Here is a 15,402-nt window from a genome sequence, read left to right as displayed (position 1 = left end):
TAAGGTAAATTCCCTACAAATAAAAAATCATGGTATCAAAAACTTTTAAGAGCTGTTTTCTGCTATTTTTTTTGATTTTGGTCTCTTACACAATGCTGTTTGTCAGGTGTAAAGAGCTACCCTTCATCATAGTAGTTTAGAAAGGCAAGATTTTGGTGTAGATACTCTTCAAGAGAATTTTTAGTTCTTTATCTAGGTAACATGCAACATCTGTACTAGAGGAAAAAAATCTATATTAGGTGGCATTACATTAGGACTTTTCTTTCTCTTCTCTGTAGCATCTTAAAATTAAACCTTTAGGAACAAAGCCTACCACACGTAAGATGTTTAAGAACTTGCCCTCAGTGAAATGACAACTGTCCTAAAACCTGAAACAGGCCCAAATCTTCTGGATCATTAAACAAGAAGACTTTATTATGTGTCAGTCCATAAATCTAAAGTGTAGGTTGGTGAATTACAATTTTTATAGTTTTCCACCATTCAGAATACTCACCGACACTCTATGTTCTGATCTAGGAAAAAAAGAAGCAGATGGATGGCCACATTCAAAAAGGCTTTAAAAAATATGTCCTTAGTTTTGAACTATGTTAGAGAATATTTCTTGATGAATATTTGATTTTATTGCTGTTCTTTGGTAGATTTTATTTTTAAAGTTTTTTAACTTTTTTATTGAAGTATAGTTGATTTACAATGTTGTGTTAATTTCTGCTGTATAGCAAAATGATTCAGTTATATATATATATATTCTTTTTTTAATATTCTTTTCCATTATGGTTTATCATAGGATATTGAATATAGTTCTCTATGCTATACAGTAGGACTTTGTTGTTTATCCATTCTATATATAAAAGCTTACATCTGCTAACCCCAACTTCTCACTCTACCCCTCCCCCAACCCCCTCCCCCTTGGCAACCACCAGTCTGTTCTCTATGTCCGTGATTCTGTTTCTGTTTCATAGGTTCATTTATGTCATATTTTAGATTCCACCTATAAGTCATATTATGTGGTATTTGTCTTTCTGACTTACTTCACTGACTATGATAATCTCTAGTTGCATCCATGTTGCTGCAAATGGCATTATTTCGTTCTTTTTTATGGCTGAGTAGTATTCCATTGTATATATGTACCACATCTTCTTTATCCATTCATCTGTTGATGGACATTATGTTCTTCGGTAGATTCTAAATACTGGATGTGAACCCTAAATAAAAAGAACACCACAGCACTTTTGTTTTCTTATGCATTTCAGTTTTAACATTAAAGTATGAAAGAAATGTGAGTTCATTCTCATGGATAATAATGTAATTTTATTGTGTGCAGCCTTTTTCACACCAAGTATTAGTTTTTCCATGTGAAATAAGTTAAGATTTAAAATGATAAAGTTATTGTTAAGGAGATGCATTGGGCGATAGAAAAAGCTGAAGAGAGTTTTTGCCTGAAACTGGAAGACAGAACAGTCCGGAAAAAAACAAATGTGAGAAAAGTATCATACATTGCTCAGACCAACCCGCCCCCCCCACCAAAAAAAAAACCCAGCTTCACGGACCTGAGGTGGTGATGCTGAACAAATGTCGGGGAGAGAGGGCCAGGCAATTGTCTCAGAAGGGAGGGTGGGATTTCCTTGATGTTAAGGGTATTTGCTTGACAATAATAATCTGAATTTTCTTCTGTGTCTCTATAGCTCTTGATTTTTCCTGCTGTCTACAGTTTGACTATGCAGCATAATATTTTTTCTTTTATTTAGCACAAAGTCCATTTGGACTAGAGAATGGAAAGGTTCTAATTTTGTTCCTGGCCAGCAAAGTCATACCTCAGGTACACACTGTACAACAATTAGAAGTCCTGTGAAGAATGCATACATTCAAAATTAGTTTTTTTTAATTAAAAAAAAATTATCCTGTTTTGGTTTCTTCATTGAGTAGACTCCTAGAGGAAAAATAAGTACGTAAGTTTCCTGGTCTGCTGAAGAAATGGAATTTAGGCCCACAGTAAAGAGAATTAAAGTGATCCAAAGGTTCACTTACAATCACCAGACAAAATAAGCCATGGAAGAGCCTCCTTGCCATGGCTGAGCTGAAGCACACATAACACTTGGGGCAGCCGTCCTCAAACACTTCTGTGCAGAACCCACTCCTCTCCTGGAGTTTCTGGACCCTTTATGCTCCATATCAGCCTCAGCTTTCTTCCTGTGGCACTCGGGATAGACCTTGTGACATGTCTACCTGCCACTTCGGGTGAGGGGTAGAGTAAAGGAGGCAAAGTCCCTACCACTTATTAGAAACATCAGAAGAGAAAAATGTCCTTGGACTTGCTTTAGTGTTCTAATTGGCAAATATGCAGAAAGGCTGACACTCTTGTATGCTGAAGTGGAAATGAACCTCTAATCCAAGATCCAAAATTCTCTAATACAAGATATTAAAACCTGCAATATGCATTAAGTAATTTCAGCTAAAACTCATAATTTTCTGGTGTTCTCTGACTGGACGTTAGACAGAAAAGACTAAACCAATTGGAGTAACATTATTCAAGAGTGGCAGAAAGTTAGAAATCATGAGGCCTGAAATACAGATAAATGCATTACTGAGGCATATTCCCCTGGCCCTGAGATACGCAGGCAAAGAGGTGAGTCACACTTTACTGGGAGACAGAGTCAAAGTGGATGCAAGGCTCTGAGGCAATATTTAACAGAGGAACGTGGTGATTCATTTATCAGTTCAGAAATCCCAAGTACAAAACTTCAAGATATAAGAAGGATCAAAGTATATAATGTATATGATTCAATTTAAAAATTCTTAATTATAATAGTAATCTAGATTACAACAGTAAAAAAATCAAATTACATTCATATGAAACTTTTATAAAACGAAATCAAATCCATTTTTATGAAATTTTATAGTACAATTATTTTCTAATGGGTCTTTTTCTTAGGTCACCGTATTTATAATTCCATTTACATCTGTATAATTTTTCAAATCAAAAAACAAAAGGAAGTCAATAGAAATCTACATTTTCATTTGCAAAACTCCCTTCAGTTTCCAGGCCAGTAATACAAGATGATGTCAGCTTGTCCTCCAGACATGGACTGCTCCCAAAGATCCCCAGTTTACGGAGCATGCAGGCCTCTACTCATTAGGAACGCTTTTTGGTTTGGCTCACGTTTCAAGAAATTCTGGAGCATGTCCATGCCGTCCATAGATCCCCCAGGTTTCAGGATTAGGTTTCTGTATTTCATTCCAACCTGATAAAATAAAACACGCCTAATAATTCATGGTTATAGCAATTTCCCAAATCTCTCAATACGAAAGAGAAGAGAAAAAGGGACTTCAGCTTTGTCTGGATGTTCTCCCTCATAGACTGCAGCTCTGCATTATTTATTTACTTCGGTAGCTAAGAGATCTGGAGCTTAGACCTCGGTCTTCCGCACTCCCCTTTATTGCTGTCTTGTCTCCTTAGACTCTCAGCAGCATGTTGACTATGTGAGCAAACAGACAAACGAAAAATAGCCAAATGGAAGACAGAACAGGCTCCTATTTGCCATCCCATCCCAAATGCGATTTCAAAAGGGTTAGTAAAGCAAGTGTTCAGTTAGGCTACAAATAGGGGTTCAGTATACTTGGAAACAGTAGCCCAGCTACTGTCAAAATGGCTTCTGCTATATTTTTATGAGGGGCTCATTAAAAAAACCCTTTCTACTTATGGGGTAAGGCAACAGCACATGTCCCGTGGTATAGGGTAGGACATTTCTGTGGGCCCAGCATGGGGAAGGAGGACCTTTGCAAAGTTTTCTTTGGGGACAAGGTCTGGAATTTTAAAACACATCATAGTTCCTCTGCCTTTATTTACACACATACATGAGCAGATAAAGCAAACAACTGTAATTCAGTATCAGCATTATTCAATATTTTCACTTCCTTTTCACCGTCCTTTTAGGAAAGAAAGGCAAGACAATTCAGTGAAGCCTAATTCTAAATCTACGTATAAAATAGTTCACAGAGTAACACTCAAATTTATATCCATTATATCATTTGAACAGTCATTAATAGTCTCTCCAAGTACATAAATAGCTTGAGAATTTCTGGAGACAAAAGTAATCTCATTTTTGACTTATGACAATGATTCTGCTTGGTACAACCATCAGAGATAAGTCTAGTCAAACTGTTAAAGAAAATAAAATGTTGATGAATGAAATCCACCAGGTTAGATACAAAACTACTTAATGTTTTACAAGGGTCATGAAATCAAAACTTTCCGGGTTATCTTTCAGTTATAAACAGAAATAATCTTCAACTTATTAATGATCTACAGGCGAAGAGCTAACTTCACCGATGGGCCTTCATCAAGAGTAAACAATTAGTCAAAGTTACTTCCTATAAACTCTAGAGAGCACTGTCCAGTACAAATATAATGTAGTCCATATATATCTTTAAATGTTCTAGTAATTGCATTAAAAAAGGGAGGAAAATAGGTAAAATTAATTTTAATAAAATATTTTATTTAAACCAGTATATCTATAATGTTATCATTTCAACATGTATCAATATAGGCTGCTATTGAGATTTATTTTTTATGTCTTCAAAATCTAGTGTGTTTTTTACATTTACAGCACATCTCAATTCAATTCTTCAGTAGCACTGGCCACATTTCAATGGCTCAGTAGCTACATGTGGCTATTATACAGGTCTGGGGCCTAGCGAGTAGCAATCTTGTTGCCTTATTTACAAGCTTTGAGTAAATTTTCTTAAAATGTGCGGGCCTGTAATCACTGATATTGGACTTCCTGAAAACCCTGGTAATGACAGTTTAGAGCTAGATCTAATTTTGTTTAGGAAGAAAAAAAAAGATGTGTCATTTCTTGCTTGGTCTGCATCAATTAATTACTGTTAGAGTAGCGATCTAGAACCTAAAATGTGAGTGATGGCTATTCTCATCATGGACTTTATTATTCTAAGAAGTAGCAGATCAGAGCTCTTGAGCCGAACACAGCTTACCCCACTTCCCTTTCTTTCAATCCCCAATGTGTCTAAATTTGACCAGTGTTAGATTAGTGGGTGGGGCAAGGAAGGGCAGTTATCTCTGGACAAAGCAGTATAGGAAGAACTTAGAAAATGTGAATTAAATTGATCTGAATGATAAAAATATTTTAAACCACTTATTACGGAAAAATTTTGAATATATACTAATAGTAGAGAGAACAGTATACTGAACCCTCTTGTACCTATCATGTAACCTCAATTATTAATATTTACCTGCAGAAATTCTTAATGCTCAAGATCTGAGAGTCTTTTATTTAGTAAAAAGACATATTTCATTGCACAAATATTATAGGAACAGTAATGAAAATTTAAATAAAGTAAAAAAAATTATCACCAAAATGTGGACATCTGCCAGAATATTCTCATTTTGTACAGAGAACTGTAAATGTTGGTAGTAAAGAAAAGCAAGCGTTAGAGGAGCTGCACGTTGCTGTGAAGAGCCAGCTCATGCCTCCTCTGCCGTACAGTCACTGTGGAGCAGGGCACTGTTTGGTCTCACAATATGTGGCTCAGGGCAGTGCAAGTCCTCCCCTGTTTATAGCTCCAAACAAGTTAATTCAATTTCCTGAATTACAGAGCAATTGTCTTTTAATAGTTTCATTTCCTTTGCAATGAAGTTTGGAGAAGAGTTTAAGAGTCATTTTGGTAATCGGATCTTGCTTTTCTTTAAAAAAAAAAAAAAGTTAAGCAAATTTGTGTGTTAGGAAGGTACCGGCTTCTCTGGGCGAGAGAACACTGCTTGGGAGACATATGCCACAGGTGGAAGGAGTCTTTGCTGTGAATTGTTCTACTCTGTTTATATAATTAAGGAACTGTAACTGTGAGCAAAGCAGGAAGAGAAGCTCTAAGGCAACCACTACAAGTTTTCATGCTAAAAAAATTGTTCAGGGGGATCTGCATAGCGTAGGAGCTCCTATTAGTTCAGGGAAGGAAAATCAGCATCAGTCACTTCTGTGGTTTTTACTCCTGGAAGGTTAACATGTGTCTTTTGGCAACTGTGCAAGTCCTCTCTAACACTGATGTCTTCTTTCCTTCTTTTCTTTTTCTTTATCTATTTATTTATTTTTAAAACTTTATTTATTTTTGGCTGCGTTGGGTCTTTGTTGCTGCACGCCGGATTTCTCTAGTTGCGGCGAGTGGAGGCTACTCTTCGTTGCGGTGTGTGGGCTTCTCCTTGCAGTGGCTTCTCTTGTTTCGGAGCATGGGCTCAAGGTGTGCAGGCTTCAGTAGTTGTGGCATGTGGGCTCAGTAGCTGTGGCTCACGGGCTCTAGAGCGCAGGCTCAGTAGTTGTGGCGCATGGGCTTAGCTGCTCCGCGGCATGTGGGATCTTCCCAGACCAGGGCTCAAACCTGTGACTTTTGCATTGGCAGGAGGATTCTTAACCACTGCGCCACCACGGAAGTACCTCTTTTTCTTTTTTTAAAAATGTTCAGATGATTGATTGATTGATTGCCATGCCATGCAGCAATGTGGGGTCTTACTTCCCTGACCAGGGATCGAACCTGTGCCCCCTGCAGTGGAAGCATGGAGTCCTAACCACTGGACTGCCAGGGAATTCCCCAACACTGATTTTTCTAAAGCAGGATCAGGAGTTTTGGAGTCAGGCCCAGGTTTGAATCTCGGCTTCATTCTCAGCTATGTGGCCTTGGGCCTTGGTTTCCTTACCTGTAAAGTGGGAATATGCCTACCTCCCTCAGTGTATGAGGAATTAGAGGAGATGATTTTAGTACCTTGCCTGCTGCCTAGAATCATTCCTGCCATATGCTGGTATTCAATAAACCTGAGTAGTCATCCATCCCTCCTTTCATTTGCCTTCTCCTTACACCGCCCCTAAGTTCAGTCACTTATACACAGTCAGGGAAACAAATGCATTCCTGTTTTCAGCATTTCCTTAAAATTAGTTTTGTCTCCTAATAAAGCTAGAAAAAAGCACAAGAGATTTCATCTCCACTATTAGTATAAAATAGAATATATAGTTTAGTAGGAATACTAAGAAGAGACAAGGCACTCATTTTATGCAAGAATCTATGCCCTTTATTTGAGGTAATATTTTAAGAGCAATCATAATTATCCGAATGAAGGACACCCATCATCTACCAACAATGAGAACACATAAATTGGGAAACAGATTGGGTCTCCTGCCATCTCTGGCTTCTCTGAAGGAGCACATGCAAGCTCCCACAGCCTTCCAACCCTCCCTTCTTTCTCCTTCCTCTTGTGACAGACTATAGGGAGTGGAGCCAGGTATCTCCTTCGGACGCTGAGTAACAGGCAACAGGGCAGAAAGCATCCGCCCAAGGACAGGTGATGACGATCAGGTATCTCCCAGCCTCACCAGCCCGCTTTTAAAGTGGACTTTGAAACCTTTCCTTCCGCAACTCATCTGTAAACTTTCCAACAGCACATACTTTGTTTTTTTATGAGTGACGGTGGGGAGGTTGAGGGCAGAAAAAGAATACCTTTGACAACAAACAGGAAGGAGGGAGAGAGTGAAAGATTGGTGGTGACGGAAACAAAGAATGGTGGTAGGAATCTTCCCTTGTGTGAAAGAGGTCTTCTGGAAACCTTAAGCGAAGTTTCAATTTGTGAGGATGGAAGAATAAATAACTATGGGGAGAGAGGAGATCCGGACAAAAAAGGAAGGGAAGTCGTGTGTAGTAGGGGGACAGAAGAGTGGAAGCAGTTGGAGCAACTACCAGTTGGGCCCAATAATAGTTAAATGTTCTGAAGCAGAGGACGAACACCAAGATGAACAAAACAGTTCCTATTACAAGAGCCTTATGATCTAGGAGGTGAGAAAAAGAAATAGACAATTAACAAAGCAGATTATTAGAGCTCTAAGAGAAACACAAAGAAGGGCTGTAGGAACACAAAAAGGAAGAAAAACTGTTTCCAGCTGGTTGGGATTCAAGGCTTAGAAGGTCTGGCATTGTAAATATTCAAGAAGTAGGTTGGAAATCAATCCCATTTCCTTCCTTTGTCCCTTAAATCAGGCAAAATTTAATGCTGTTAGAAAAGGTTGAAGTGTAAGAAAAATCAGCTTTGGGGTGGTAGATCGGGGAAGCTGAAGCAGAATTTAATCCATTTGTAAGGACTGTCAGGAGAGGAATTTCATATTCTCTCTTAGCAACATATTATAGCAGGAACTGGTCCTAGGATTCTGTTTGAAGGGTCCTGGAATACTTAGCTTTATACAACACTTTCTGTCAGGTAATTCTTTTTCTTGTTTAACCAAGATTCTTCCTATGTTTCTGTGTCTGTTATTGCATGTAAGATCTAGCTCCTTCCATATGGCATTGTGGATAGTTACACTTAACTGTCTTGACTTTCTCAGTATTCCTTTCTGCATGTGATACTTGTTTGTATTTCTTCTTCACTGATGGAAAAAAATGAAGCTTAGCAATTACTCTAAATGCAGAAGAGGAGGAACATCATTCTAGCGCAACAATATAATTGCCTTTGAATCCACAATGTCTATTAACTTTTAGGAAATTTTCCCACAATGAAGTTGCCTCATAAAAAGAAATGGCCCAGGCTTCCCTAGTGGTGCAGTGGTTAAGAATCCGCCTACCAGTGCAGGGGACACGGGTTCGAGCCCTGGTCCGGGAAGATCCCACATGTCACCGAGCAACTAAGCCCGTGCGCCACAACTACTGAACCTGCGCTCTAGAGCCCACAAGCCACAACTACGGAAGCCCGTGTGCCACAACTCCTGAAGCCTGCGCTCCTAGAGCCCGTGCTCCACAAGAGAAGCCACCACAGTGAGAAGCCTGCACACCGCAATGAAGAGTAGCCCCCACTTGCTGCAACTAGAGAAAGCCCGCCCGCAGAAACGAAGACCCAATGCAGCCAAAAACAATTAATTAATTAATTAATTTTAAAAAAAGAGAAAAAGGGCTTCCCTGGTGGTGCAGCGGTTGAGAGTCCGTCTGCCGGTGCGGGGGACGCGGGTTTGTGTCCCGGTCTGGGAGGATCCCGCGTGCCGCGGAGCGGCTAGGCCCGTGAGCCATGGCCTCTGAGCCTGCGCGTCGGGAGCCTGTGCTGCACAACGGGAGAGGCCACAGCGGTGAGAGGCCCGCGTACCACAAAAATCAATCAATCAATCAATCAATCAATAAAGAGAAAAAAAGAAATGGCCCTAGTTAAAATGCCCTTATTCTTGCAACACTATGATTAGCTGCTAGATTTTGAAACTACATTTGGCAACCTTAAAGGGCTCCTGAAAGAGCTAGAGTTTGCTGGAAAAGTGTTACTCCCAAGCAGCTCCCTTCCATAGTTATTTAAGAGATGAGTTGGAAAAGTAAAAGGTATGTCTGTTGAGACAACTTCTCCATGTTTACTAGAAATGAAGGCTTTAGGTAATATTTAACAAACTGATTAAACAGTCAAGATGTTACACCTATTTACTATGAAGAACATAGAAAATTACAGATAAAACCAGAGGTAGCAAACTTTTAGGCTATTACAGGTAAGTGGCCAGTTCTAACACTTTGATAGAGGCCATCGAAACAATAAAAACAATTGTACTGTAAAATATTCTATTGCTAACATTTGATATTCAGAAGCCTGCAGGTTTGTATTTGACCCTTCCCATTACTGTTTTCTCAGTGAGTAGCACACTTTCTATAGTTCTGCTTGTTAAGATCTGAAATGGTTCTCAACCAGACCCTGGGCTTTGCAGGATGGTAAGAGGTTACAGAGGGAGGGCCTGGAGGTGTTCTTTTGTCGATACTAATGACCATGAACAATAAGGTCAACAATACATCATCTTTCAGCCCCGAGCCTCTCTAGAGCTGGGGACTAAGAATAGCAGGCACTGACTCCTTGAAGGGGCATCCTGCTATCTTCTCAAAATGCTCCAAATATACACTAGGGAGTGTGAGGGACCTTGAGACAACAAAGTCTGCATGATATATTGTGACTGATCTGATTCCCATGACTTCAGATCAAATTCAGTATTTCTTTGTACCACAAAAATTCTTTCCCTTCATCACATATACATAGTTGTAATAATGACTGAAGTTTTTTGTAGAACAGGATTGTTATTCCAAAGTGTTAATTTTAAATAAATGGATATTTAAATTGTGTATATTGGGTGTTATTTTAGAGCAAACATTTGTAAAAATAAAAAAAAAAATTAAAACAAAACCAAACAAGCAGTACACTGTAGGAGGGTATAGAATGGCTATTTAAAAAGCTGTTCCTGGGCTTCGCTGGTGGTGCAGTGGTTAAGAATCCACCTGCCATGCAGGAGACACGGGTTCGAGCCCTGGTCCGGGAAGATCCTACATGCCGCAGAGCAACTAAACCTGTGCGCCACAACTACTGAGCGTGAGCTCTAGAGCCTGCGAGCCACAACTACTGAAGCCCGTGTGCCTAGAGCCCGTGCTCTGCAACAAGAGAAGCCACTGCAGTGAGAAGCCTGCACACCACAACGAAGAGTAGCCCCCGCTCGCCACAACTAGAGAAAGCCCGCATGCAGCAATGAAGACTCAATGCAGCCAAAAATAAATAAATAAATAATTAATTTAAAAAATAAAAAAATAAAAAGCTATTCCCATAACTGCCACTGCAGTGAAGAGCGTGAGGATTGGTGCAATGGGATTCTCCTTGGCCACTGGAGCCAGACTCACTATTGCTGTGACAGCAGGGGAACAAGAAATGACGATATTCCAGAGTATTTAATCGGAAGGAAAAAAGAAGGGATTAAAGCCAGCTTCCTGGCATAAGATGAGTAATAATACATAGTACAGCTGAATTCAGAATTTTAGTAAAACTGAAAACTGTTTTTAACCTCACAAGGCAACAACTCCAAGTTGTAGGGAATCTTGCTTTCTCCACATTCAACCCAGCCCTTTTGTCTGAATTAAGAGTAGCCTGGCTGCCTGCCAAGCTGTGAAGCCTGAGATAAAAGGAGGTACATAGAAGCATAATGGCAGGGATGGCTCCTGCTGGACCTGCAAGTTCCTTGGGATCCACTGGGATCAGTACTTTGGCTGTTACCTTGACAGCGGGAAGAAGAGAGGAGACAGTGGAGGCTCCTGGGGATGTGGTCATGTGAGCGGACCAGGGGCGGTGAAAGAGGTGCTGTAGCAATTACGCCAGGAAGCCTCGCCAACTACTAAGAGTGAGTGGAGGTCATAATTGTACCTCTGCATCTCTGGACCTTGTGTCTCTCTAAATATTGTTTTCTGATTTCTACAATAATTCATGCTCTATGTAAAAATATGAAAAAGCTCCATAAAAAGTACAGAAAAATATTTAATACTCAGAAACTTACCACTCAGAGATAACAATTGACAACATTTTGATGTACTTTTTTTTCCTGAATGTATATTTTAAAATCAAAATTCGCATTCTATTGTGTAAAATATTTTATAACCTGATTTTTTTCATAATAGTTTTATTAAACATTCCAGACACAAGAAAAAGCTTATTGAAACCCTTATCCCATGCCCAAGTTCACTCTTCTGTTCAGAGAATGGAAATATCACTTCTGGTTTCGATGATCTGGAAGATTTCATTTGAATAGGGCCTTTATGAATGGTACGATTTTGGAGAGGCACAGACAAGGAAGGCATACGTTTTAGGTGGAAGAAGTACAATGAATAAATTTGTGAAGGAGGAAAGACACAAGGGAACATACAAATTTGGCTGACACACTGCGAGTTCTGGGAAGTGCAGAGGGATTTGTTTGCTAAGCTAAGGGCTGTGACAAAGAGAGGAATACCAAGAAGCATAAAGTAAAACAAAAGGTAGATGAGGGCCTTTGGGAGTTGGCGATTGGATCATCAGTAGTAGGTAACTCTGGAGGGAGGGTAACTTTCCAGTTCAGTTGGTGGAGGCAAAAGCCGGGAAACAGAGGTTTGCAGAAACTGTTTCTTACACCAAGAGAGTAGGCTGTGAAAGGAAGAACAACTGAGTAGTAGCACTGAAATTATCAGAGTCAGTGGTAAGTTTTTTTCCTGAGATGGCAAACCAGTAAGTCTTAGTATTATAGACATGTCTCCTGAGACAGGAGGAAAGAAGATAAATATTGAAGTACAGAAAGAGAAAGAAAGATGAAGGTACTCACTGTCAATAATCTTAATGTTCTTAGTAGAGAGGAGAGAGCATCTGCTGAGAGAGAGAGAGAGGGTGGGGACCCCAATAAGGTAAGTAGAGCAGGACTGTGGAGTCACACTGGGGGTCCAGTGCAGGTTCGACAGCATGACTGCAGTGGGGCATTAAGTGGAGCCGCAAGATCTTCCCCAGAAGACTGAATTCCAAGGTCACCATCTCTAAATGAGATGGTAGAGGAATCCAGGGCTGGGCACTGGCTGAAGGTCATGCAGGAGTCAGGGTATTTATGAGAACAAGTTAGTGGTTGATCGTTTTAAATGGGGTGGCCAGGGAATAGAAAGAGACTTACAGGGACCTAACAGCCTGAGTAGGGTGGGACTGAAGATGCAGGGATTGGAAAGGTTAGTCTATAGAATGTAAGTGTCCTGGAGGTGGTGTTTTGGGGGCGAAGGGTTGGGGGAAGGGACGGTGGCCCAAATTACATCAATGTCTTTCAGTGCATATGTGTAAGGTAGTATGCAATAAAGTCTGGAGAACAGATCAGTTGGTTGAAATAAGCACAGAGAACCTGATTTTGATAATTTGTTCTTCTAATTTCTAAATCAAACAGAATGAAAAACACACTGGAAAATCCATCAGCCCTAGAAATAATCTGACAGCTGAGTCTTCAGCAAGAGTGGAGACTGTGAGGGACTGTAACTCAGGAAGGTTTGGCTGGCAGCCACCTGGCAGTCAATTCACTGTACTCAGAAAGGAATGGCTCAGGTTAATGAAGCAGCTTAAATTACTTAAAGGCATTTAGGTTACAAACCATGTAGTAGCGGCGCATGCCAGTCACAGAAAGAAGGGTGCCTTCCACAGCAAATATATAATGAAAGTGTGTAGAGTATATCAAAACATAGGCAGACCATTTATATCAGGAAGAAGTTTACCTTTCTTTCCCAACCTCCTATAAAACTAAAACACTGTATGGCACATGTCAAAACTGGCAGCTGTAAATGCTCAAATGCATAAACAAAGCTTTGAATTTTAATTATGCAATATATTGGAATGTTAATAAGCAAGAAAATGCAGTAGGGTTTTTCTTTAACTTATAGGATTAATCACTTACACAAAGCAACTTAATGATGTATGATGATGTGAGAAGATGCCAGACTTTCAAGTTAAGATTTGTTATCAGATCTCTTACTCTAAAAGTCTCGGTGTAATAAATATTTTTTTTTACTAGGAGTTAAAGGGGAGGGGGCAACTACAGAAGTAACAAAAGGAGGAAAAAAAATACAATACCTCTGGATTCATTATCCCTTCTTTTTTAAAACAGCTGTAAAACATGTCCATGGAAAATACTTCACTCCAAAGATATCCGTAATATTGGCCATCATATCCCCCCGCCAAATGTCCAAAAGTTGCTGGCATATTTGTGCCTTTAAAGAAAGATACATTTCAATCAGTGTGATGGCAAATGTTAAATAGCAGGGTCTCAGCTAGCTAAGGTTTCCCTATGGGGAGTCCAGCTGTGGGAGGAGATAGTGGTAGGTCCTCACCTCTAGTACTCCCTGGGTTTATGGGTGCCGTTGGCCAAGATGTTTACATACTTCTCTCCTACCACAGCTCCGCCTCAGAGCTGGTTTCGGCCCTAAGCTCTGGAATGCTTAACAATAGTTTCAGAGGCTTTGTCCACACCTATCAGACAACTCGCTCCTTTCTTATCCCTTAGACACATATGTGTCTTACAAATACTCTAATAATATTAAGCCTACTCTTTGTCACACCTATTTATATCTGAAACAGTATCAGTATGGCACTTATTTGAGGTTCATAATTACTGAAAAAGAACTCTTTACGTGAAGAGCTAAAAAGGTCTTAACAATTCAATCTACCTCTAGGGCTACTTTACAAAAGGATTTTGTCCAAGTGGCCTGAGGCACAAAGTTGCTGTTCAGTCTACTAGAAACAGATCACAAAAGGAAGCGAGGAGCCTGGATGAACTCAATGGGCTATTCTGACCTTTAATATGGGTATAAATGTGACTGATTCAATTAAACAACAATTTCTTTGATAGAAAAAACTCACCTTTCCAACTACGTATACACGTACAGCTACATGTTTGCTTAAAATACACAAATATAAATGTAACATAGCATATGTCTGAGCATCTCCCACCCACTCACACAAATCTCATAAATAATACCAGGTTAGAAACTGCTGGTCAAACTGCCTTAACTGACCTCAGAAGCAGAATCAGACACAAGGTAGAAGCTTGCGCCTTTCTCTCAAACTGCCCCTTCTGGCAACATCTTACCGAAACCCTAGGGAAGTCACGGTGCATACAGGGAGGGCAGAGCCAGGCGGTGCTGCCAAACGGGAGTGGCTTTCTCTGCTCTGGGGTGGAGGCCGACTGCTCACGCCTGATCACACTAAAATGCTGCAAAGCTGGCGCCGCCTCCCCGTCAAGCACATTTGGACAGGATAACTCTGAGGACAGAGCATGCTGACCTGAAAGTCATGGTCTGATTTCAGAAATCAGAAGCAAATTATGTTAGGCAACCTGCCTGACAAACTCTACCTTCTCTGGCAGTGTGAGGAGTATACCCTGTGCTTCACAGGAAGAGTGAACTTTTAGTGGTCGTATTTACGTACCTGGAGTAGCTGCAACACCTAAAATTTCTGTGCAGTATTTGGCATATTCACTTGCAGCATCCAGCGAAGTGTTCGTATGGAGAGACTGATCAACTTTGCTCAAAACAATCTGGCGTAAGGTCAGGAGACCTAATAACATAAGAATGTTGGACATGTTTTGGAGAAGAGAGAACTACGTGTTCTAATCATACATCATAGATTTCAAAAACTGATTCCTGTAGTACTCATTGCAAAATCGGAGCAAGACATCTCATTCTATTTAAGATTTAAAAGATGTATTTTTTTTTTCTTGGACATAATTTCAGGGTTCAGTATTCCAATATACTTAGCAGTCTTCCCTTCCCATATTAACACTCTGGGGGTACTATCATTACAAAAGACGAAATAAGTTCTATAGAAGAAGATGCAGCAGGCCTCTTGGCTTCTGAGATGGCCCACACTCAGTCTGTGGAGTGTGTTTCTCTCATGGCCGCTCTCACTTTCTGAGACGACCCCATGCTCTGGTGCCGCTCTTGCCTTTTGAGACGGTCCACGTTCTGTCTATGGAATGTGTATCTCTCTAAATAAATCCACTTCTTACCTAAAAAAAAAAAAAAGAAAAAAAGAAAAAAGATGCCACCAATTCTCCATTAAGCAATTCTAGCTTATTTTCTAAAATTATAAGT

General features: G+C 40.0%; 1 protein-coding gene across 7 annotated transcripts in view; it reads right to left on the bottom strand.

Moving 5' to 3' along the window:
• Positions 1–1,277: 1,277 nt before the first annotated feature.
• Positions 1,278–15,402, bottom strand: part of NLN (neurolysin) — a 100,021-nt gene continuing 85,896 nt past the window's right edge. For all 7 annotated transcript variants that reach the window (XM_030844404.3, XM_030844442.3, XM_030844435.3 and 4 more), the window contains 3 exons: positions 14,738–14,866; positions 13,385–13,521; positions 1,278–3,239 (listed from right to left, as the gene is read on the bottom strand). In XM_030844404.3, coding sequence (XP_030700264.1) covers positions 3,105–3,239; positions 13,385–13,521; positions 14,738–14,866 — 401 coding nt within the window. In that variant the 3' untranslated portion in view covers positions 1,278–3,104. The remainder of the gene's footprint in view (positions 3,240–13,384; positions 13,522–14,737; positions 14,867–15,402) is intronic.

The sequence above is a fragment of the Globicephala melas genome, chromosome 3, assembly GCF_963455315.2.
Source record: "Globicephala melas chromosome 3, mGloMel1.2, whole genome shotgun sequence".
In the NCBI taxonomy this organism is placed as follows: domain Eukaryota; kingdom Metazoa; phylum Chordata; class Mammalia; order Artiodactyla; family Delphinidae; genus Globicephala; species Globicephala melas.
Note: the sequence above shows the minus strand (reverse complement) of the source record. Positions and strands in the feature narration are given on the sequence as shown.